Below are 22,849 nucleotides of genomic sequence, written 5' to 3'. Positions count from 1 at the left end.
TTGTCCAGAGGAGGGAGGATTTGTGTAGGATGGCCAAGCCGCTGCCGCTTGGCTGAGAAGGCTCGTCTTTGCGGAGCAATTTGTAATCACTGGGGATGGCGATGTCCGGTGCAGATGCTGGGTTTGTCCAAGTTTCATTGAGGAAGGTGATGTCTGGGTGAGTGCAGTCCAGCACGTCCCACAGTTCTGTGGCATGTTAGTGGAGGGAGCATATGTTGAGGAGGATGCAACTGAGACACTCTGGGCCTGGTGAGGGTGTGGTGGCAGTGGAGGCAGGAGAATGGTCCATGAGTGTCTCTGGGTGATGCGTGATGGCAGGCGGTGGATCGTCCTGTGTTCAGCAAGTGGAGGGTCTCCGTGTTGTAGCGATGGAAGATTGGAGGACCAGGGTTCATGGTGCTAGGCGCGGATGGGTGCAGACGGTCTTGCCTTGGCATACCCGCTGTGCGCGGCCGCAGAGCCACTACCTCTAAGAAGAGGAGGGAGGCAGGGGGTCCAGCCAGCGGGGAGGCAGGAAGGTGGGAAAAGACTTTGCAGGGTGGGAGGGGGCCAAGGCTACAGGGGCAGCAGCAGCACAGGAAACGTGAGGATAGTGAAAGGCTTAAAGACGGAGAAAGAGACAAGAAAGAAAGAAAAGAAAAAATAAAGATGACAGAAAAATAGCAAAAAGTGAAAGAGACAGCAAGATACTTATATGCAGATGGCTATTCAGCCACAAGGGATGAGGTGCAGGCAGGAGCCTACGGGTCGAGGTGGGCCTCGAACTGAGACTCAGGCTGGCTCTCAGTTCAAAACACAGCAGAGGCAGCAGCAGCAACAGGTGGCACTGCGTAGAGAAGAGCGAGCAGACGCTGACAAGGAGGAGCATCACTACACTGACTGAATATAGTAAATCTCGGTTTATAGGTATAGGGCTGAACCACGGCCTCAACTCTGTTTCCCTTTCAAGTGTCAGAATTAGGCTCCAGGTCAGATATAGGCTCCAGGACTGAGGAAGGCACCTGTCAACCGAGGAGAAGGAGGGTGACTGTTAATAACACTTAGAAACTTTGTGAACTAATTTAAACAACATCGGAAGTCCAGCTATTTTAGCCCTGCCAGGAGGACCTAACGCATATGAGAACAGTTGCCAGTAATTGGAATCCTGCATGGGTTGGACACTTAACTGCAACATATGGACATGTTGTCTCTGTGAACTCTTTTTCAGGACAATAGAGAAGCATACCTGTTCTCCTTTTCGATTGCTGAGGTGCTCTGGCCCTGTCTGCTCCTCACAGGTCCTCCGTGTCATTGTAAAAGTAAATGCGGTGACTCAGGAAAGCAATAAAAGTGGTAAAGTTTTATTTGCAACCAACGGTTCTCACAATGACCCACACACACGGTTGGGATCCAAGAGCCAACTGACAGCTGTCATTTCGTTTCTGAAGGAACACACCTAGTCAATGTGCAGCCCAAACATGCCAACAGTAACACTCCATAACCAGCAGTGCAAATTCCAGAAATAATTGAAATAAAGATATGCACATATATACCAGCATTAAAGTAAAAGTGAAATACACCATACCACACAGCTTCCCCTGTAGAAATGTTTTATATAACAAACAAATCCACTCCCACAATAACTAGTACAGAACAAAACCCTCAGACCTACTATGCATTCTGACTAGCCTTCTGCTTCCTTCTTCTCTTGCAGAATTGTCAAACTTGAACTGATAGCATCCCTGCATATCTCATCACTACAACTCACAGATTCACTTCTTTGACTATCGTAATCTTCCAAACTTTCTCCTGAAATTATCCATTCACTGTCATCAGAAATGGCAACCACATTATGACCTGACTGCTCTGTAACATTTCTTTGATCTTGAAACAAGGCAGATGTATACCTTTCATGTCCAAACCAGGCACATGCTCATCAAAGCCCAGTGATAAACTGTATTCTCCTTTTCTGGTCTTCAAAATGTTCATTTGCTGCTCTTGCACCAATATTATGCTCCCCTGGTCTAACTCTATCACCCGTTACCCCTCAAGGGAACCAAATCACACGGAACTTTTTCAACTGTGACAGAGCCTGTACACTCCGATTCACCTTGGGATACTTTCCACGGTTTCTTAATTACAATCTAATCACCAACAGAAGCAAACTCTTTTTTAACGATCATTTCATGATCACAGCACAACTTCGACTTCGCTTGCTTTTCACAAACTCTTTTCTTGACCTCCTGTTTCATTTTAGAAATGAAACGAATAGCAGCGATCCTCTGAAACGATCGGTTAACCTGGTTCTTCTCTGGCAACCTCGCAACAACACAAATAGGGAAGCTCCAGCTGTATTGTTGAGTGAATTAACATACATACTTTTTCATGTGATTTCAAACACGTCTGGTTAAAAAAATCAAAATCATTCTCAATGGTAGTTGTAGCCAAAAATTAGTAATGCATCCATTTAGAAACATAATCACACAATAATATGATACACCTTACAGGATCACATGATAAAATGAAAGGGACAGAAAAACCAATAGCAATTTTTCAAGTCATGAGCGCAGACACACAAGGAACACTGGCAACTGGTGTGAATTTTTAAGGCCCTTAGAAGGGTGACCCTCACACTATAATCAGTTAGCAAAGCGGGAAGGAACTGTAAAGAATCTGCTGCTAGACAGAGTCCCTGCTAGATAAGGCGTTACTGAAGGTAAATAACTTGTTCATCTGACAGACTTCTAGCCACAAATTCCTTACCTTAGAATTGATACCCAAGTAATACCTCCCCAGAGGAGGGACTGCAAACAGATTAGATCAAAAAGTCCATCAGGACTGAACGGTCCTGACTGTAAAGACAGTATTGTTTAGTGAACATGTGTAGTGATGCCCACGTTGCTGCCAGACAGATGTCCAGGACAGGGACTCCACAAGCTCAAGTAGTGATCGCAGCCCTTGACACTGATCAAATGAGCATGCAAACCCTTGGGCATTGCTTTTTTGGCCAATGCGTAGCAGCTTTTTATGCAGAGCACTACCCATTGTGAAATTGTCCATTTCTGCACTGACTACCCCTTCATAGCTCCAACATAACCTACAAAGTTGATCGTCCACCCTGAACTCTTTAGTTTGATCAATGCAGAATGACAATGCTCTTTTTAGGTCCATGCAGTGGAGACTCTCCCCTTCCTTAGAAGGATGAGGAAGAGCAAAGAAGGTAGGCAAGGTGATGGTCTGACCCACATGAAAGGGTGTAACAACCTTCAGTAGAAAAGAGGCATGAGTTGTAAAAACCAGCTTGTCTGCATAAAAGGAGGTACAAGGAGGGTGCACAGTGAGTGCCTGCATTTCACTGATCCTGCTGGTCGGTGCAGAGGCCGCTAAGAAAGCTGTATTGAGGCTTAACAAATGAAGTGTTCAGTTGTGTAGCAACTTACAGGGCATGCACAAGGAAAGTGTGGAATGACTTGTAGAACGAATGGAAATGTGGAATGACGATGGGGATAGCGCTACCATGGGGCATCACCAGCAGCAGGAGCATTGACACTGGAGAAGGTGTCAAGGGAGGACATGGTCTCATGATCTGGCCCCAGATCAAAGAGGCCTGACTGTGCCAAAAGTGAACCCATCAGCAGGAATCCATTGGAGGCCCCTCCTAAGTCCATGGGTCCAAACGTGGATTGAGCTGCCCAAATATGAGGTACATGGACTCATAAAACTCTTTTAGTTGGGTGAGAGGTCACTCTAATTCTGTGAAAGTCAGACAGACACAGAGTAGACCCCGAGCATGCTCCTCGCAGGGCTGAGGCCTAAAGTGCTAGCGCTCCCGTGCGTTGTCTGAGGATGTGGACGGGCGCAATGAAGAACTCTTCTACGACTTATTGTGGTAGGACGTACCTGCCAACTTAGATCGTGAAGGCTCTCGTTGAGTGCGGCTCCACGAGCGGTCTAGGAGCCTTCCATGCGACCAGGATCATGAACGTCGTCGGGTCATATGGCAGCGAGGAGCTTGAGGGAATGCTCCCTCAGCGCCTTTGGATTTATCGCAAAGCATTTCTTGGCAATTCTCTCTCCAAGCACCACAAACAAACCAAATGTCGGTCTGTCACAGATATCTGCCTGCAACAGGCACCACATGGCTTGAAACCTGTATGTTTTCAGGACATCCTTGTCACAAAAGGAGAATAAATTCTCGAAGAAGTGTTGACAACAATTCAGAGAAAAACACAGTCAAAAGTGACAGAGGTGTAGCTCTTCCTAGATCAGCTGTAATAGGCACAGAAACAAAAGAAGTGACATCAGCGCTCTGGGATGGTGCCTATAGAGGCAACACACACGTCACTTCTGGCATGGATGCCACTGATGTGGAGCTGAACAACACCAACCTCTGGCCCGCAAGGGTAATGCATTCAAGTTTCCAGAGCCAATCAGATGCCTGGGTAAAATTCAAAGGTACGGAATATATGGGTAGTCTCTATCAGATATAGCTCCTTCTCCCTACTGACCAACAACGACGGCAGCAACTAACAAACCAGGTCATTCTCACTGCAGCCTTCCTCATTAACCTTCTCATTCAACAGATTAAACAAACAATCAACTCCTGGATGGTTGCCACCAGAAACATACTTTATAACCAAAATTATAGTCCTGTAATGTTGAAATCAGGATTATTAACCTATAAGATATTTCCTTCACAGCATTTCCACCCATCACAAGCACTAGTAGTTTGTTATCAGTATAAATGTCAACAAACGTGCCCCATAAGTAAGTGCTTAATATTTTCCACAGCCCATGTACATGCTAAAATTTCACACTCTTTGGTACTACAGTATTTTTCCTAAATGCTACAGTATTTTGTTATTACCTTGACAAAACAGATTCCTATAGCACTCGCTTCCACTGTTACAATGCAATTACATTTACTCATGAAAGGTTCTAATGCCGTGCACGTAATATGTGCTTTTTTACCTATGGAAAAGCTTCAATTTGCTCCAGTCCTCATACAGATCTCACTCCTTTTCACAAAATAACTCTCAGAGGTTCTACAATACCAGCCTGGCCACACACAAATATCACATTATAATGCTCACTCATGCATAGAAATGATCTAAGAGCATCATTTTCTTTGGATTAGGTACATTTTTGATTGATTCAAGCAAATCAAATCAGCCTTAGGCTTTATGCCATCCACCATAATGGGGTGAGTTAAGTAACCAACAGATCCAACCATTAATTATCATGTTTCCTTTTTGCAGTCACACCACACCTGCAAGGTTCTCAACACTCTATACAAAATCACACCTTCTACCTCAGGTATAGCAGCAAATATCTGCATGTTGTCTAAAAACAACAATACTCCTTTGATCTCAATAACCAGTGTGTCCATGGATTTTTGAAAGAATCTCGTCGCTGAAGAAAGACAAAAAGGAAGACAAAGATATTGGTGGGATAAAAGCATTGAGACTCAGTGACTACAGGGATAAACAAACCTGGTGATATGTTGATCTTAAGTAAATGATTGAAAAATATTTAGCATTTCTCAAGCAGCCTAAATTTCTTGTACTTGCAGAATCAAATAAAAATCTATTACTATATCTTATGTAGTGCGCAAAGATCTGCACACAAATGGATGTTGCCAGTATTTTTTCAAAGGAATTTCAACACAGAAAACTCATTCAGACGAATCTGTTGGAGTAATGACTGATCCATAAAACATCTGCACCAATAATTCCTTTAAGCAGTCTCACACGTCCATTGGCACAAGTCTTAACCTGTGCGCAATTAGAAGTAATTTTGTTTTTGCAATTTGATACTGTGCTCTATATCATTTACACATCCTACCAGTGATGCAAACACATTGGAAAATTAAATCAAAATATACTACCCACTCTTAGTATTACCCTTCAGCACATTCATAACAATGAATTCTCCCAATGTGGTTGGAAATGCTGTACCAGGTTTTAACAAAATGATCATATCGACCTGATGTTGCCATATTGGATCTTACATATAAAGTTGCCTACACTTTTGTTTCAATGCATTTGCCTGTGACCTCAAGGCTGTCATGAAAATACCTAAGCATTTGAACATTGAAATCTCCAATTCTCTGGATTGACATCAGTTTTTAACCATTTTACTGAAAACGTGACATCTGAAAAAAAAGTTGAGTGGTAAACAAGAGTCCACCATAATTCTGATGCTCATATTCGCAATACGTACCTTCACACAAAGGTACTTACCTTGAAGTTACCATCTGTCACAGCACTCAGTCAGGACTAAATTACTGATTTTAGTGAACATGTCACTAAGGGCCAGATGTAACAATGACCATTTTTTAAACAGCGAATTTTAAGAAATTGCTATTTGAGAAATGGAAAATGGGACGTTAGCAAATAGCAAATCCCTAATAGCGATTTCTTAAAATTTGCAATCGCTATTGAGGAATTACTATTAGGGAATGGGACTCATTTAGGGGTGAATGGTTTTGCATTTCCTAATTTGCGAATTCCTGTTAGGAATTCACAAGTTAGGTAACATAAATCAAAGGGTGCTGTGGGCCTAAGCCCCCTTTGATGCACCCCCCCAAAACATTGTGCACATGTAAAGCGCACACATGCCCTGGGGGCACGTGTGCGCTACATGGCATTTACAAAAATGCAATTATAATGCATTTTAAAAAATTGCACATGGTTACCAACAAATCCGAATTTGTGGTAATTGCATTTCTTAAATGCCCAGTTCGCATTTAGGAAATGCATGATACATGTGCATAATTAATCACAAATAGGTATTCCCTATTATCGCAATTTGCGATTCACTAAATAGAGTAGCAATTTTAGGGAATCGCTATTTTAGAGATTCCTTAAAATTGCACTGCGAATGCCTTTCATAAATCCTGAAACGCTATTCTGCATTCGCAAGCAGTGGAATTTTGCAATTTGCACCATTTGCAAATGCAAAATTTTTGATACATCTGGCCCTAAGATCTATATCCATCCTTTTTACTTTTAACAAAATGTTTCTTGCTGAACGTCTCTGCACACACTGTGAAAATGGACGATTTACTGGGCAATAACTATTCCTAATACGGTTTTCTGAATCGTTCCTAAAACAAGAATCATTCCACATTATTTTAGTGGCATTCCTATTGGCTCTCTCCTTCATATGCAAAGCGCTCATACTCCCACTAGCGGCGACAGACAGTACTTTCGCCAGGCACATCAGTGGCTCGAAATTTAACAGAAGCAGAAGATATCGCTATGCAATTAGCTAATGATAACTTCCTCCAACTTTGGATTGAAGCAAGCTAATGAAGGTTTCTGTATGTCTCTGAGAAACAACTGAATACAAATTGGTCTCAAATTGCCATCTGATCGCCAGGTTCACAATTAGCTGCCGAAAATCACCGCTCAACAAAATACTCACCTACAGTTTCATTACTGTATTGTTTTATTTATTTTAATTTTTTTAAACAAAACTGTGGCTTTCAAGTAATACAGTGGGTTCCCCTGTACATTGTTTCTCCAACCTGGCTCTGGCCTCCTGATATTCATCTCATGTGCCAAATGTCCCTCGATTCAACTTCTGGAGAATTATCAAAGACGTGTTGTCCAGCCTCTCCAAGGCAGTTAAGTAAAATTGTTTTCCTACTTTCAGCAGAAAACCTTGTTACATCAGTGGCAACCAAATAATTTTCAAAAGATCTTGCTCAATAGTTCCATTATATGAACGGTTTTCTTGGTATAGGCAGAAATGGAATCTAAATCGGCAACTTGCTGTGTGTAAACCATATTCTTGTCTAAATTGCTTTCGCTAACATCTGAAAATATCATCTATATACTTCACAAAGTTTAGAATTTGATATAGCTATAGCAGTCCATGCTCCTTAAGTGCCAGCAGCAGCACTTATTTTTTCAACTCAGTAAAAAAAAAAAAACTCTTTGAATATCATACAGAAAGACTGCACTTAAAGCCATAAAAATGTTCTAACGTGGATCCGTGTCTGTGGTACCCTAATTGCACTGAACAGTCAATTTGACGCTTTACTGATGCTCACTCTTACATGCTAAGCATAAAGAGTTAAATGTCCAAGTGTGGAAGGCACATGCCTAGGCATGCCCACTCACTGGTTAAACTTACATGAACTGTACGCTGCGCTGGAAATGCATCATGACGGGATGCACTCACCAGGAAGCGCAATAGGCATGTTGCTGAAATGCACATTACCTTCCCCTGACATGTACCTAACGAAGCGCAGCGTCTGCATCCCTGAAATTTCCGCTGTCACCTCCACGTACACAAAAGAGGTAGAGGACACTTGTGTCACTTGATGGGTTTTCCTAGTACGCACAGTAGTCAAAAGACTGTTGCAGGAAATCAACAGTGACTACTTCTCACATGTTTCTCCAGATGGACAATGATGCCCCTTCTTGTTTGCTTGTCCCTTATTAGCTCAGTTTGACCTGGCATCCTTGGCGTGGTTTTCCACCTAACCTTCTGTCTAAAGACCTCTTGTTTTTGCTGGCCTTAGGACTCGGCACACTTAATCACTGCTAACCAGTGCTAAAGTGATTGTGTTCTCTCTTTAAAAGATGCTAAATTGGCTTATACCCAAATGGCAGGTTTCATTTACTCCTATGTCGGTAGTAAAGGGGTACTATATGTACCCAGAGCCAGTAAAATGAATACTACTAGTGGGCCTGCAGCACTGATTGTGACATCCACTTATGTTGCACTACAAACATGTCCCAGGCCTCCTTTGTGTATGTGTGCGCAGTTTTAAACTGCAATTTCAACTTGGCAAAATAAACCTTATATCAGGTCCAAACCTTCTTTTTTAATACATATGAGTCACTCCTATGGTAGACCTGATACTCCATTGGGTGACAAGTAGCAGTCTACAAATCTACTGATTGATTGATTGATTGATTGATTGGCCATGGACAGCCCAGAGGGCAGGGTGCACTGTATTTAAAAAGTTGGATATGTACTTTCAAGTTTACATGTCCAGGTAGGGAAAAACTCTTTAAATTAGTTTTTCACTACTGCAAAGCCTACCTCTCCCACAGGATAACATCATAGCTACTTTATTATATTTTATAAGTGTAATTGCCAAATGGGAACAGGTCACCAGTTCATGTCTGGTGTCTCTTGAATTGGAATTTAAAATCTAAATTCATGGTGATGTCAGATTTTAAATCAACAATTTTGAAAATGTCACTTTAAGAAAGTTGACATTTTCTTGCCTTTGCCACTTGGTGCCTGCAGCCTGTCTCCGGGTCACATGGCTGGTTTTTTTTTGGCAGTTGGGCTTTGTGTATTCCTACTAGACAGCCACACATAATGGGGTGTTTAGGTGTGACTGGATGGGCCATCGATGGCAGGATGGGAAGGAGGAGCTGAGCCCCGCACCACTTGTACTTAAATATGGCTGTGACTTGTCTCCCTACAAAGGGCTGCATGCCCCCTGTAGTTAGACTGGAACTAGGGCAGCAGGGCTCACATCCCAGTCAACCACCAACCCAATTTCTAACAAGCTCCATTTGAAATCCAATCACTGCAACACTGCTAAAGCTCCAACAAGTCACCAATATGTACAAAGTAAAAGCTGTGACTCAGGCAAGCTTGAACAGCAAGTGTATTTTATTCATAAGCAAGAGCTCACAGAAACACGGGATCAAAGAGCCTACTGACATATCAGCAGATCAGTTCAAATCAAAAGGAACACACGTAGTACATGCTTGCAAACAAAACATTCCATGACACGCTGTGATGCATGAACAGATTCAAATTAAGCTCTGTACATGTAGAACAGCAATAAAGGGAAAGTGAAATACGCAAACCACAGCCATCTCTACTTGTTTCTGCCTCACACAACCCTGACCCCACTGGTCACAAAATAACAAGGTTTTGAGTGTGAGGTCATACCATGAGCCAACCTCTGATTGATGGACTGTGACTGGAAGCAGTTTGCTCAATGACGACTCACGGTTGAATTTGCTGCTTGATAAGCGTTGGACTGGCTGGATCTTTAAGTGACAACCCTGGACCAGGACTTCCCATCCACCAGCAACAGAGCCCAAGAAGACATGACCTTGGATGGTCGCACTCAATACTGAATGTTGTTGGGCTGAACACCAGATGACAAACAGCAGCGTGGCTGCTGGGCTGAATACAGAGCTGCTTTTGGCAATCTTGTATGTCACATAGCTCTAACAAGTAAAGCTGTGCTACAAAATGCCACCATTCTTTCCCATAAAATGTTTAATCATATCTTGTCTGATTTTACATCAAGACACCTCAGATATTAACATGACTATTTTGGTAATCATATAACTACTGATGTTTTAGTTGGTCCTACTCTGGAGCAAAACTTGAGACCACTGTAAGATGAAAAACCAGTTGCTTACGGCATCTTTAATGCAAATCCAAATAATGAACTAAATCAAAACGCGGGAGACATAGAACATTTTATATAGAAGTGGAAATCTCTTCAGTCATCTCCTGCAAACTTGCGTTTAACTGTTTTTGGGAGACAAGTTAACCTAATCAGTAGTTGTTCTATCTTATATTCCTCAGTCTACAGCTCACACTATAGTAATTCCCCTCATTTCGACACACGATTGCATCTGGAAACTGAGCGAGTTTACACTTGACAACTAAGACATCTGATGCCATGTCTAAGTACAAATGTCTTTTTTGCTAGCAACCAATGCTTGTGATACTGATGTCCTGTTTTCCACATGAGACAGTATAAAGGATTTCCTATGTTTTTTTTAGACACCGGAAAGAAGTATTATTTCTTAAAACTTCAATATTTCAATGATAAGTTGTCACTCCTTCAAAAAGGAGATAGATCCAAACTCACAGTGAGACTTTGAGATGAAAAGTTACATCTGCAAGATACAAATGCAACATATGGTAAAACCAAAAGGCAGAATTTTTTTCAAATAGACTAAAATAGGATTTTTGGGAAGGATGTGCACTTCAAGTAAAACAGCAGGACTTCAGCAAGTAAATTTGTGTGATTGTGGTGCCAAATGGCAAAAATAAAACAACTACTGGGAATATCAATTACATTTTATTTTATCATTCTTGGAATCTCTAAATGCCACAAGGGAAGCCTGTATAAATGCAAGCAACTATTGTGGAACTCACCAGATGGAACAAAGTTAAATGAAGAAAATAATACTTTCATCCATAAACCCATGTCAGTTAGGGAGCTTTGGTAATTCAAACTTTATTTGAAACCTTGAGAAATCAACAGCTGTAGAATATTTATTTATCTAATTTTGTGGGCATTTTCAGAAAAACGTACTGCTGTACTAACAAATGTGTCAAATTCAACATGAGTGCATGGACATTTCTTAAAGTCTATGGAGGAAACAGTCTTTACAACGTCACCATTAACATGAAATACCTTTAACACACATCCCTTACAACGCATATGCCTTTACCACACATGCCTCTACGATGAAAATGTAAGTATTTTGCAGGTAAGTGTAGAATATACATATATATATATATAACCTAGTGGCAGTCTCCCCTATAGTTAGGACCATGTTTCCATAGACAAGGTGTTTTTTGACTTGCCTGTATCTTTGGCACCGTTGGACGAATCTTCACAATGTTTTTTTTTTTAAAGTATCCAAGTGGTTCTTGTTGCACACAGAAAGTTTCGGGATGATCCGTCAATGGGGGGCCGAGAAAAGGGGGCATCAAAAAAGTTGTGTTTCCCATGTTAATTTCCGTAGGACCTTTCGACACGACTAAAGCCCGAGCCACTGGACAGAATCACACAAAATTTGGAAGAAAGCTAACTTTCGGTATGCAGATTATTTTGTTTATTTGGTGTAAATCCGTCCGGTAGTTTTTTAGATATTAAAGGGAAAATAAAAATGTGTTTATCAGGGAATGCGGATCCTTGCAATGTATTCGCGAATAATGACAAGGTCGTACAGGGAAATGCACAGCTCTGCTTGGCTGCCAACACTTCAAACTAGAAAGTGTTGGCAGCCATCTTGGGACTTGGCTTCTGCAGGGTTTTGTTAGTATAGGGGTTGGCTGCAGGGACTGGCCGCAGGCCAAACCTTGCGGACAACCCCAGCCACGGCTGCGCGCGCCGATGGTTCTATTAACGTACAGTAATGAAAATTAGTATACAATAAAAAACGCCCATAGAAATTCACTGAAAAAAACCCCAAAGACTACAGAGACCTTATAGCTAGGAAACAAAATTAAAAAAACATAGAAATTACTTTAAAAAATCAAAGGCTACAAGGACATTATAGTTAGGCTCACATTTTAAACGTACAAAACCATTGAAGTTCACCTGTTATAGTTAGAGTAATCTCAATTAACTGTAACTCTTGCCCTAAGGTAACTATAACTTGTGTCCTCGCCATGCACAGCTAATTACCCCAAAAATTACAGCACTCATGACAATTTTGATATCACTGATAATATCAATGTAATATTTGCAGTAATTTTTTTTAGAAAAAACTGCATGACAGGGGCGCGACATAGCTACGTTAGGCCACAAGTTATAATTTCACTGCCTGGACAGCTTTCATCAAGAAAAATGACACCACTTTACTACTGTTTCTTTGGTTCATTCTCTTCCTTACTCTACGGAGATTGGTTTAGTGTGAAAAGTTCTAGGTACACTACAGAGATCTTGCCCCAGAGGACAGCTTGTGATTAGGAACCCAAGAAACCTCCATAGCAGACACAGGGACATTAGTTTATGGCTGTAGTAAAGCCACTTGAGGTTTGGTGCTCACAGGAGAGTTGTTTTGCAGGAAAGCTAATGATTTGCCAAAACATTGACATAAGTGACTTCACTCAAATTTAGCAGGGGGACATCATGCAAATTAACAAGCACTGGCAATGTTGGGCTTCATGCCTTAATGGATTTTCACGGTTGGCTCACAGGGATTTGTGTACACAGCACAAATTACTTTATACCTGTGGGACAAATTTGCCTTTCAACTTTGCTCTCCCTCTTGAAAGCTTCTGACAAGGAGCTCAGAATTTGTGCTCGACATCAACCAGGGTTTGGGTTTATGGAAGTAAAAATGTCCTGCTGTTTTTCAAACCCTGCATCTGTTTCAAATAATATTTCACATGAAGCCAGAACATAGTACATCTCTGTGGTACTTCACTTTGAAGTCCAGGTCTTGTGACCGCAGCGATCTGACACCACCTTACGAACTGCTGTTGGCAGATGTTGGCAGCACTGTGACTGCAGCCTTTAGATTCTTCATACAGCAAGCAAATGCCCTTGCACACAGCAAAAGGCAGGCAGCTAGACCAACAGCAACACAACGGCCACTTTTCACCAAGAGTGAAAAGGAGGCCACTTCCAAAGCTGCTGACACACTTGTACGTACCATCAACAAACATGCCTGGGCATTGACTACTGCCATGCAACCAGGCAAAAGGCAGTGCGGAAACAGCTTCAAATCACACAATAAATAAGCAAGGTAAAAGCCCACAGATCTAAGTTGGCTGACAGCCACCTGGCTTTGCCAGTGTTTTTTTTTTTAAAAAAATTAGTGTTTTTGTAAAACTTTGTTGGGGGAAGCTGCTGCGCCCTTGCTAATATAAAAACAAATGCCTAAAAGCAAAAATATTTTTTGCCTCAAAAAACACATACTGCCATTAGGTGCTCCTTGTAAAAAAGCAGAATGACTTAATTCTTAGTGAAATTTTAAGCAAAAGCTTACGTGGGCTGACTAACTGTCCCATTTTAAATATGTACCACTAGAGCATACATCAGTCTTGGCTAACGGCAGACCGATCGAGCATCATTCCATCTTCTCTGTCAAATACTGAGAAAGTTGTCTGACAGCGCAGTTGTCCCTGCATGCCTTGCATGCTGAATGTGCACAACAGAACGCAAAGTGCAACCCTTCACTAACCTCAGAACTAAACAATCAGACCCACGGGCAACGCCAGTCACGTCCAGGCATTACGTCATCATGGTTACCCCCGATGAACAGCCCACACCGATAGATGAGAAAATGTGCAGATTGGCTGCCCTACAGGGTCACGTGGCGCTGCGTAATGCGTGCCAAATTCCTGGCCTTGTGTTCAATCCAAACCAAGGGCAAATACCTCTGTGACCTGAAAGTGGACATGAAACCCATTCCACTGATCTGAAAAGATGGACAGATTGTGAAGTAAATGTCCCTTTAATAGCCATTTTCCAAACACCAGAAAGCATAATGCTGCCCCAGGATGTCTTACAATTAAGAGTAGAGATTACCACAAACAGCTTTAATGTGACAGGAAAGAATGGGATATCTGTCTTAGTCCTAACATCACAAAATGCTCCTTTGAACACACGTTGCAACAATACAGCTGTTACATAAATCCTTATGCGGGCACAACATGACCCAGTCAGCACCTAACAGGAGTCATCATCCATATGAAAACATTTTTCATAAACCCAGCCATGCCAGTCTTCAGTGCCCGTACCCTAGACCGACCCGCTCCCCTTTCTTGCCAACCAGTCAGCACACGACCCCTGAACCAGGAGAGAGGCCAGACCTTAGAAAAGTAGCAGCAGTGCCCAGCAGCAGCAGGCCACCCGGGTGCCGTTAATAAGCAATGAGGGCGGACTCAGGAAGCCCGCAGGCATCAAGGAAATGACCTTAATAGTTGCAACAACAGTATGTTTAAACTCCATTCACCTGAAACCTTCACAAGTAGGAAGAGTCATTATGCATTTAGAAACCCATGAAGTCAGCTGCAGAGTTGGTTTACATTTTAGAGAAATTCCCACCATACAGTAGTTCTTGCTAGTCGAATACCAAACCACTAAAAACTAGCATTTTTGCCTTGCATTTCAACAAAGCTCTAATGAAGTTAGCAGAGCAGTCTGAGAAGATTTATGGCCACAATAAAGATAAGCAATGCCCTGTATGCAATGTCGTGGTGCTGGCAGGTATGGGCCCCTAGAGAGAGAAAGCAACGAGGACAGCACTGGAAAAAGCCACATTGTCGGGGATGAAAGGAGGTGGGAGGAACGGAATGCTGCAAAACGCAGGCAGCCACCAGTCTAAAACACACACAGTGAAAGGGAGTGTAGGAGGCTGGACTGGCTTGTAGTGGGTACCAAGGGGTACTTACACCTTGCACCAGGCCCAGGTATCCCTTATTAGTGTATAGGGGTGTCTAGCAGCTTAGGCTGATAGAAAAGGTAGCTTAGCAGAGCAGCTTAGGCTGAACTAGGAGACGAGTGAAGCTCCTACAGTACCACTAGTGTCATATGCACAATATCATAAGAAAACACAATACACAGATATACTAAAAATAAAGGTACTTTATTTTTATGACAATATGCCAAAAGTATCTCAGTGAGTACCCTCAGTATGAGGATAGCAAATATTCACAAGATATATGTACACAATACCAAAAATATGCAGTATAGCAATAGAAAACAGTGCAAACAATGTATAGTTACAATAGGATGCAATGGGGACACATAGGGATAGGGGCAACACAAACCATATACTCCAAAAGTGGAATGCAAACCACGAATGGACCCCAAACCTATGTGACCTTGTAGAGGGTCGCTGGGACTGTAAGAAAACAGTGAGGGTTAGAAAAATAGCCCACCCCAAGACCCTGAAAAGTGAGTGCAAAGTGCACTAAAGTTCCCCAAAGAGCACAGAAGTCGTGATAGGGGAATTCTGCAGGAAAGACCAAAACCAGCAATGCAACAACGATGGATTTCCAGACGAGGGTACCTGTGGAACAAGGGGACCAAGTCCAAAAGTCACGATCAAGTCGAGAGTGGGCAGATGCCCAGGAAATGCCAGCTGTGGGTGCAAAGAAGCTGCTACTGGACCGTAGAAGCTGAAGATTCTGCAAGAACGACAAGGGCTAGAAACTTCCCCTTTGGAGGATAGGTGTCCCACGTCGTGAAAAGTCGTGCAGAAGTGTTTTCCCGCAGAAAGACCGCAAACAAGCCTTGCTAGCTGCAAAGCTCGCGGTTAGGGTTTTTGGGTGCTGCTGTGGCCCAGGAGGGACCAGGATGTCGCCAATTGCGTGAGGGGACAGACGGGGCGCCCAGCAAGACGAGGAGCCCTCTCAGAAGCAGGCAGCACCCGCAGAAGTGCCGGAACAGGCACTACGAAGTGGAGTGAAACGGTGCTCACCCGAAGTTGCACAAGAGAGTCCCACGCCGCCGGAGGACAACTCAGGAGAACGTGCAATGCAGGTTAGAGTGCCGTGGACCCAGGCTTGGCTGTGCACAAAGGAAATCTTCGTGGAGGGCACAGGAGCCGGAGTAGCTGCAAAACACGCGGTTCCCAGCAATGCAGTCTGGCGTGGGGAGGCAAGGACTTACCTCCACCAAACTTGGACTAAAGAGTCACTGGACTGTGGGAGTCACTTGGACAGAGTTGCTGAGTTCAAGAGACCTCGCTCGTCGTGCTGAGAGGAGACCCAGAGGACCGGTGATGCAATTCTTTGGTGCCTGCGGTTGCAGGGGGAAGATTCCGTCGACCCACGGGTTTTCTTCGGAACTTCTAGTGCAGAGTGGAGGCAGACTACCCCCACAGCATGCACCACCAGGAAAACAGTCGAGAAGGCGGCTGGATCAGCGTTACAGTGTCGCAGTAGTCATCGTTGCTACTTTGTTGCAGTTTTGCAGGCTTCCAGCGCGGTCAGCAGTCGATTCCTTGGCAGAAGGTGAAGAGAGAGATGCAGAGGAACTCTGATGAGCTCTTGCATTCGTTATCTAAGGAATTCCCCAAAGCAGAGACCCTAAATAGCCAGAAAAGAGGGTTTGGCTACTTAGGAGAGAGGATAGGCTAGCAACACCTGAAGGAGCCTATCAGAAGGAGTCTCTGACGTCACCTGCTGGCCCTGGCCACTCAGAGCAGTCCAGTGTGCCAGCAGCACCTCTGTTTCCAAGATGGCAGAGGTCTGGAGCACACTGGAGGAGCTCTGGGCACCTCCCAGGGGAGGTGCAGGTCAGGGGAGTGGTCACTCCCCTTTCCTTTGTCCAGTTTCGCGCCAGAGCAGGGCTGGGGGATCCCTGAACCGGTGTAGACTGGCTTATGCAGAGGTGGGCACCATCTGTGCCCATCAAAGCATTTCCAGAGGCTGGGGGAGGCTACTCCTCCCCAGCCCTGACACCTTTTTCCAAAGGGAGAGGGTGTAAGACCCTCTCTCTGAGGAAGTCCTTTGTTCTGCCTTCCTGGACCCCAGGAGGGCAGAAACCTGTCTGAGGGGTTGGCAGCAGCAGCAGCTGCAGTGAAACCCTGGGAAAGGCAGTTTGGCAGTACCCGGGTCTGTGCTAGAGACCCGGGGAATCATGGGATTGTCTCCCCAATACCAGGATGGCATTGGTGGGGCAATTCCATGATCTTAGACATGTTACATGGCCATATTCGGAGTTACCATTGTGAAGCTACACATAGGTAGTGACCTATATGTAGTTCAAGCTTGTAATGGTGTCCCGCACTCACAAAGTCCGGGGAATTGGCCCTGAACAATGTGGGGGCACCTTGGCTAGTGCCAGGGTGCCCACACACTAAGTAACTTAGCACCCAACCTTTACCAGGTAAAGGTTAGACATATAGGTGACTTATAAGTTACTTAAGTGCAGTGTAAAATGGCTGTGAAATAACATGGACGTTATTTCACTCAGGCTGCAGTGGCAGGCCTGTGTAAGAATTGTCAGAGCTCCCTATGGGTGGCAAAAGAAATGCTGCAGCCCATAGGGATCTCCTGGAACCCCAATACCCTGGGTACCTCAGTACCATATACTAGGGAATTATAAGGGTGTTCCAGTATGCCAATGTAAATTGGTTAAATTGGTCACTAGCCTGTTAGTGACAATTTGTACAGAGAGAGCATAACCACTGAGGTTCTGGTTAGCTGAGCCTCAGTGAGACAGTTAGGCATCACACAGGGAACACATACATATAGGTCACAAACTTATGAGCACTGGGGTCCTGACTATCAGGGTCCCAGTGACACATAACAAACATACTGAAAACATAGGGTTTTCACTATGAGCACTGGGTCCTGGCTAGCAGGATCCCAGTGAGACAGTGAAAACACCCTGACATACACTCACAAACAGGCCCAAAGTGGGGGTAACAAGGCTAGAAAGAGGCTACTTTCTCACAGGGAGCATCAAAGAAATGTAAAAAAAAAAAAAAAAGTATTTCACAGCAACAGATAAAGAAACCAAAGTGGAACAATACAGTAGTAGGTTACGTTTCTGAAACAGAAAAAGGAGGGAGAAAAAGGCAGAACTGAGCACTAGACAGCAAGAATTTTTAAAGGCCATACTTAAGTATACAGCAGGTCAAACGCTAACGATCGACCTAAAAAGGATTTACGCTTTCAGGCTATTCTGCAGCACATCTTAAAAAAGGATATGCATTATTTCAGGCTGACAGACCGATAGTCCTCATAGGTAAACTGCTTGAACAAAAAATGAATGTGACCTTCCTTGGACAATCAGTAATGTTTGTAACGTAAAAGACTTTGGCCCTCATTACAACCTCGGCGGTCTTTTAAAAAGACCGCCGAGGATGCGGGAGACAGAATACCGCCAGTGCTGGCAGTATTTCTGGCTCCCTATTATGACTTTTCCGCTGGCCCAGCGGACGGAAACAGCGTTTCGGCCCGCTGGCCCAGTGGAAAAATCACATCAACATTGCTGCCGGCCCGTAATAGAGCCGGCGGCAATGCTGATGTGCAGCGGGTGCAGAAGCACCCGTCGCGCATTTCACTGCCCAAAATTCAGGCAGTGAAATGCGCGACAGGGCTATGCCTGGGGGCCACTGCACTGCCCATGCCAAGTGTATGGGCAGTGCAGGGGCCCATAGGGGCACCACAAGTCCCCCTTACCACCAGCCTTTCCGTGGCGGTGTTTACCACTATGGCCAGGCTGGCGGTCGGGGACTCATAATCCCCAGGACAGCGGTGCTTGCACCACTGTCCTGGGGATTATGACCGACAGGCAAAAGCCTGGCGGTATAGTGGAGGGGCCGGCAGTATGGTTGTGGCTATTGCGCCACGGTCATAAAAGCTGGAGTAACACCGCCAGTCTGTTGGCGGTGTTACAGCCGGCCCCAGGGTCGTAATGAGGCCCTTTATTTTGAGTGTGATGTGCTAACAGAAAACATTAACAGAAAACCAAAGCAATGCAAACGAATAGTCTTCCTACATGAAAAAAAACACATCTGTTAATGCTGTCACAAGGATCACAGATCTTTTAAGTATAATAGTAAACACAGCAGCTCAAGGTCTCTTTAAAATACAGAAAGAGAATGCTTGGTGAAGCACATATTTAAAGGCATACTAAGATACCAATTGCCTTGATCGCGGAACAGCTCGTAAGTGCTGCAATTACCATTTCAAACACATCATGCAGATCTTTTAGTTGAGGAATATCACAGTGCAAAAATCACAGCCTACCTTCGATCCACCTTGGGGGGGAGGGAAAAGGAAACTTCTTCTACATCAGAATCATCGTCAACGATATCCTGAAAAGACAAACACATTTTTCTTATATAGTCTTTGATGTTTAAACTATATTCATAACTGATTTGCTAAATTATGAGATTCAGGCAATAATGAAAGTATATTTTCCCATGTTTCAGTAATTACTTGTTTCACCATGGTTTTTGAATTACCATTAAATGTTCACACATCTTATATGCATATATACTGCCTTTTAATCTCTATCCTGTGAACACTAAAAACGAATTCTGTGTTTGATCGGACAGTACAAAATCCTGCAGCACTTCATTTTGGGCATTCACAGAATGGAATCTGTTACCAGCATTTGTATGAATTTGCACTGGCAATCACATAAGAGGACCCTTCTTAAGGTGGTGGTCCTTATACACTAGGTCTTCTACAAACAGGGCCTGAGGACTTGATTAATAGGATTCACCATTGCCTTCGGTCTACGTCGGAGCACTGAGTTAGGGTCCAATATTTCAAGAAAGTTAGGTGCAGGTTCACACCTTTTCGGTGCTTGCAACAAGGAATGGAATTTGCCTTCCCACACCCTGAGGCTTCTCCCAGGAAGCCCTGTTTAGAAAGGCATTAAAACCCAACGTTTTGCCTTAGTCTAGTGCGATTTAGCAATTGACCTCTGGAGATCATCAGCACGGGCACACAGCTGAGTAACTGAGGACTTTATAAATCTAACATTTATTCTTTCCATTGTACAATTACTCTACTTTGTCTGGTTCAGGGCTTTATAATGATGCCTCCTCTCCTCCCAATCCATCTAGGAGAAACTTTTCAACATCTAAGACAACTGAGAAAACTACACCTTTCCTTGAATGTGCTTGTCACCTCTCAAGACTTAGGGACTGATTACGACGTTGGAAGATGGGATACTCTGTCACAAACGTGACGGATATCCCTCCCGCCGTTTTACAAGTTCCATAGGATATAATGGAGCTTGTAATACGGCAGGAGGGATATCCGTCAGGTTTGTCACAGAGTATCCCATCCACTGTAATCAGGCCCTTTATAATCAATTACTGAATCTTCCTTCTCCCCTTGCTTCACAATAAAAATAATAGGCCTTGCATATTCTTCCATTGGGAATTTAGTTTTACTACTTCAGTTGCTTGCAAGACTTTCTACCGTCTACCCTTCTCTGGGAATGTGACTTTCAAAACTGCGAACAAAGCCCTATGTTCAGACTCATCGATCATTTTTTCATTTCTAACTCAGCTTGATAATTTCTGCTGCTTTTACTTGATATGTGCTCTAACGGTCTCTAGCCTCAAGCTTTCAACTGCGTAAAAAATGTGAGGCACTGGATATCTTAGACATAATATCACTATACTCTAAGATAATCACTTCCCCTTTAGCACTGATCCACACGTCTTGTTCACCCATAGTACATCCCTGAAATCAAAGTTATTTACCACTTTATCAAATCTATCAATTACCAGGAGATATTAACTCAGTTTCACATAAGAGACTGAGTTTTCATGGCATGCTGCAGGCCCTTCTGAGACAGCTTTGAGTTAAGTTTGTCATTTCAGCCTATGTAGGGTCTGAGGAAGTTAACAGAATGTAATCCTTCTATTTGGCCTCACCAATTAGATTGGTGCTAAGTGGCATTTGAGGCAATGTGTATCTGGCTCAAATGTCCTCAACAGACAACCATTATTTGAGGGCAAAGGTAGGGTGGAAAGACGTTTACTGATAAAAACACATTCCTGTAACAGATTAGTTCCATTGCAAGGGTGCCTGGGCTGCGGTATTTTAATTATTTCTTAGCCAACATCAGTGGTTCTCTTTCATAAGGATCTATCATAAACCTAAATACCCCTTTTGGCTGTACAATTGAGTCAAATTACGCTAAACATGTCAGAAGGTGATAGGTTAAAACTAGTAGCATAACACTTAAGTTGTACATATAAAAACAAAGCTAATCCTATCAAAATGTAAGGTTTCTGTAATCTAAAAAGGACCTATAGAGGTGCTAATATGGAACTCAACCTCACAAAATGTATTCATAAAAATATTGATGTAAAATAGGTTAAAACAATAAATCAATCAAATATAAGAGCCTTAAGTATTTGATACAAAGTCCAAGGTTACTTAACCTGCAATTTATTTACAGTTAAAATACATGAGATTCTGCAATCCCTATATAAAAACCTGCCTCTAATTTCTTTTTAATAGGCAACTTGTGTTGCACTCAGTCACCTATGTTAAACAATTTTTTAGTGACTCAACAGTAATAACTTATTAAAGTGCATTTCTGACATCATAATGACTGGTGCCAGTACAAGCAACTGAGGGGAAGGCAGATCAGATTTGAGGCATAATTAAATCAGCTGTTTAAAGACCAAACTGAAGCACAGTTTTTTTTTCTTCTCCTCTGCATTTCTAGCTGTACAGTGACAAACAAAAAGAAGATCTTTATGGCAATATGTTTATCTTCTGCACTCCTTAGTTAATTATAGAAAAGTTAAGAGTCTTTCTGCATGTTTGTACACATTCTGAGTTTGTATTAAACTGATTGTAGTATTTTTTTGGAATAGTACTTAACATCTTTTTTGATGTGTTTAATCTTGCACTAGAGTTTCTCATTGTATTCACCATGTTTGCAAACATGTCCTCTCTTTCCTATCAAAGTGATACACACCAAGGATTTAAGTGGTTTGTGGAAAGGGTGCTGGTGTGACCATGTATTATAAGGATTAAAGTACCCCCTGTCGTACACGATAAGGATATTATAAGTCACCTCAGAGTTCCAAAACCTTATAAAGGAACTCAACCTTCAGCTTTTTTGCTTTATATGGTCACGGAACTCCTTAGTGACTTGCAATATCCTTATAACGTACAATAGGCAGTACTTTATTCTATATGTAACTATTGACAATAGTATCACAACCCCTGGTGATCACAGCTGGGACTGTGAAAAATGCATGTATGTTTGTGTTTCATTCATGTAGAATTAAAAAGAAGGTGATCACAACAATAATGAATACCTATTTAATATCTACTACTATACAATAGATACAATTACATGCAAATAACATTTTAGTTTCTTCTCAATTGAAATCAGCCCTTACGTATAGAAACTAATTAGATCTGGCTAACTGCCTCTTAAAATTGACACCTGAAAATACAATGTTCACGTCATGTTCATTTGACACAGTGATATTGGTCCCAGGAAGAGAAATGGCCTGTGTATTAAGGGCAATCTTCACAGAACAAGCTCCTATGAAAATTCATTGTTGCTATGATTGGAATCAGTTAAGTAAAACAAAAAAAACACTAAAGCAATCATTGAAAGTGATTCAGAAATTGATTTTCTATTTTAGTAGTGAAAACAAATACCTATGAACCATGA

The 22,849-nt window shown here is 42.8% G+C and overlaps 1 protein-coding gene across 4 annotated transcripts in view; it reads right to left on the bottom strand.

The window, feature by feature from the left end:
- Positions 1–22,849, bottom strand: part of MRE11 (MRE11 homolog, double strand break repair nuclease) — a 346,093-nt gene that overhangs the window by 36,409 nt on the left and 286,835 nt on the right. For all 4 annotated transcript variants that reach the window (XM_069202423.1, XM_069202427.1, XM_069202425.1 and 1 more), the window contains one exon: positions 19,432–19,499. In XM_069202423.1, coding sequence (XP_069058524.1) covers positions 19,432–19,499 — 68 coding nt within the window. The remainder of the gene's footprint in view (positions 1–19,431; positions 19,500–22,849) is intronic.

The sequence above is a fragment of the Pleurodeles waltl genome, chromosome 8, assembly GCF_031143425.1.
Source record: "Pleurodeles waltl isolate 20211129_DDA chromosome 8, aPleWal1.hap1.20221129, whole genome shotgun sequence".
In the NCBI taxonomy this organism is placed as follows: domain Eukaryota; kingdom Metazoa; phylum Chordata; class Amphibia; order Caudata; family Salamandridae; genus Pleurodeles; species Pleurodeles waltl.
This window is presented reverse-complemented; position numbering and strand designations above follow the sequence as displayed.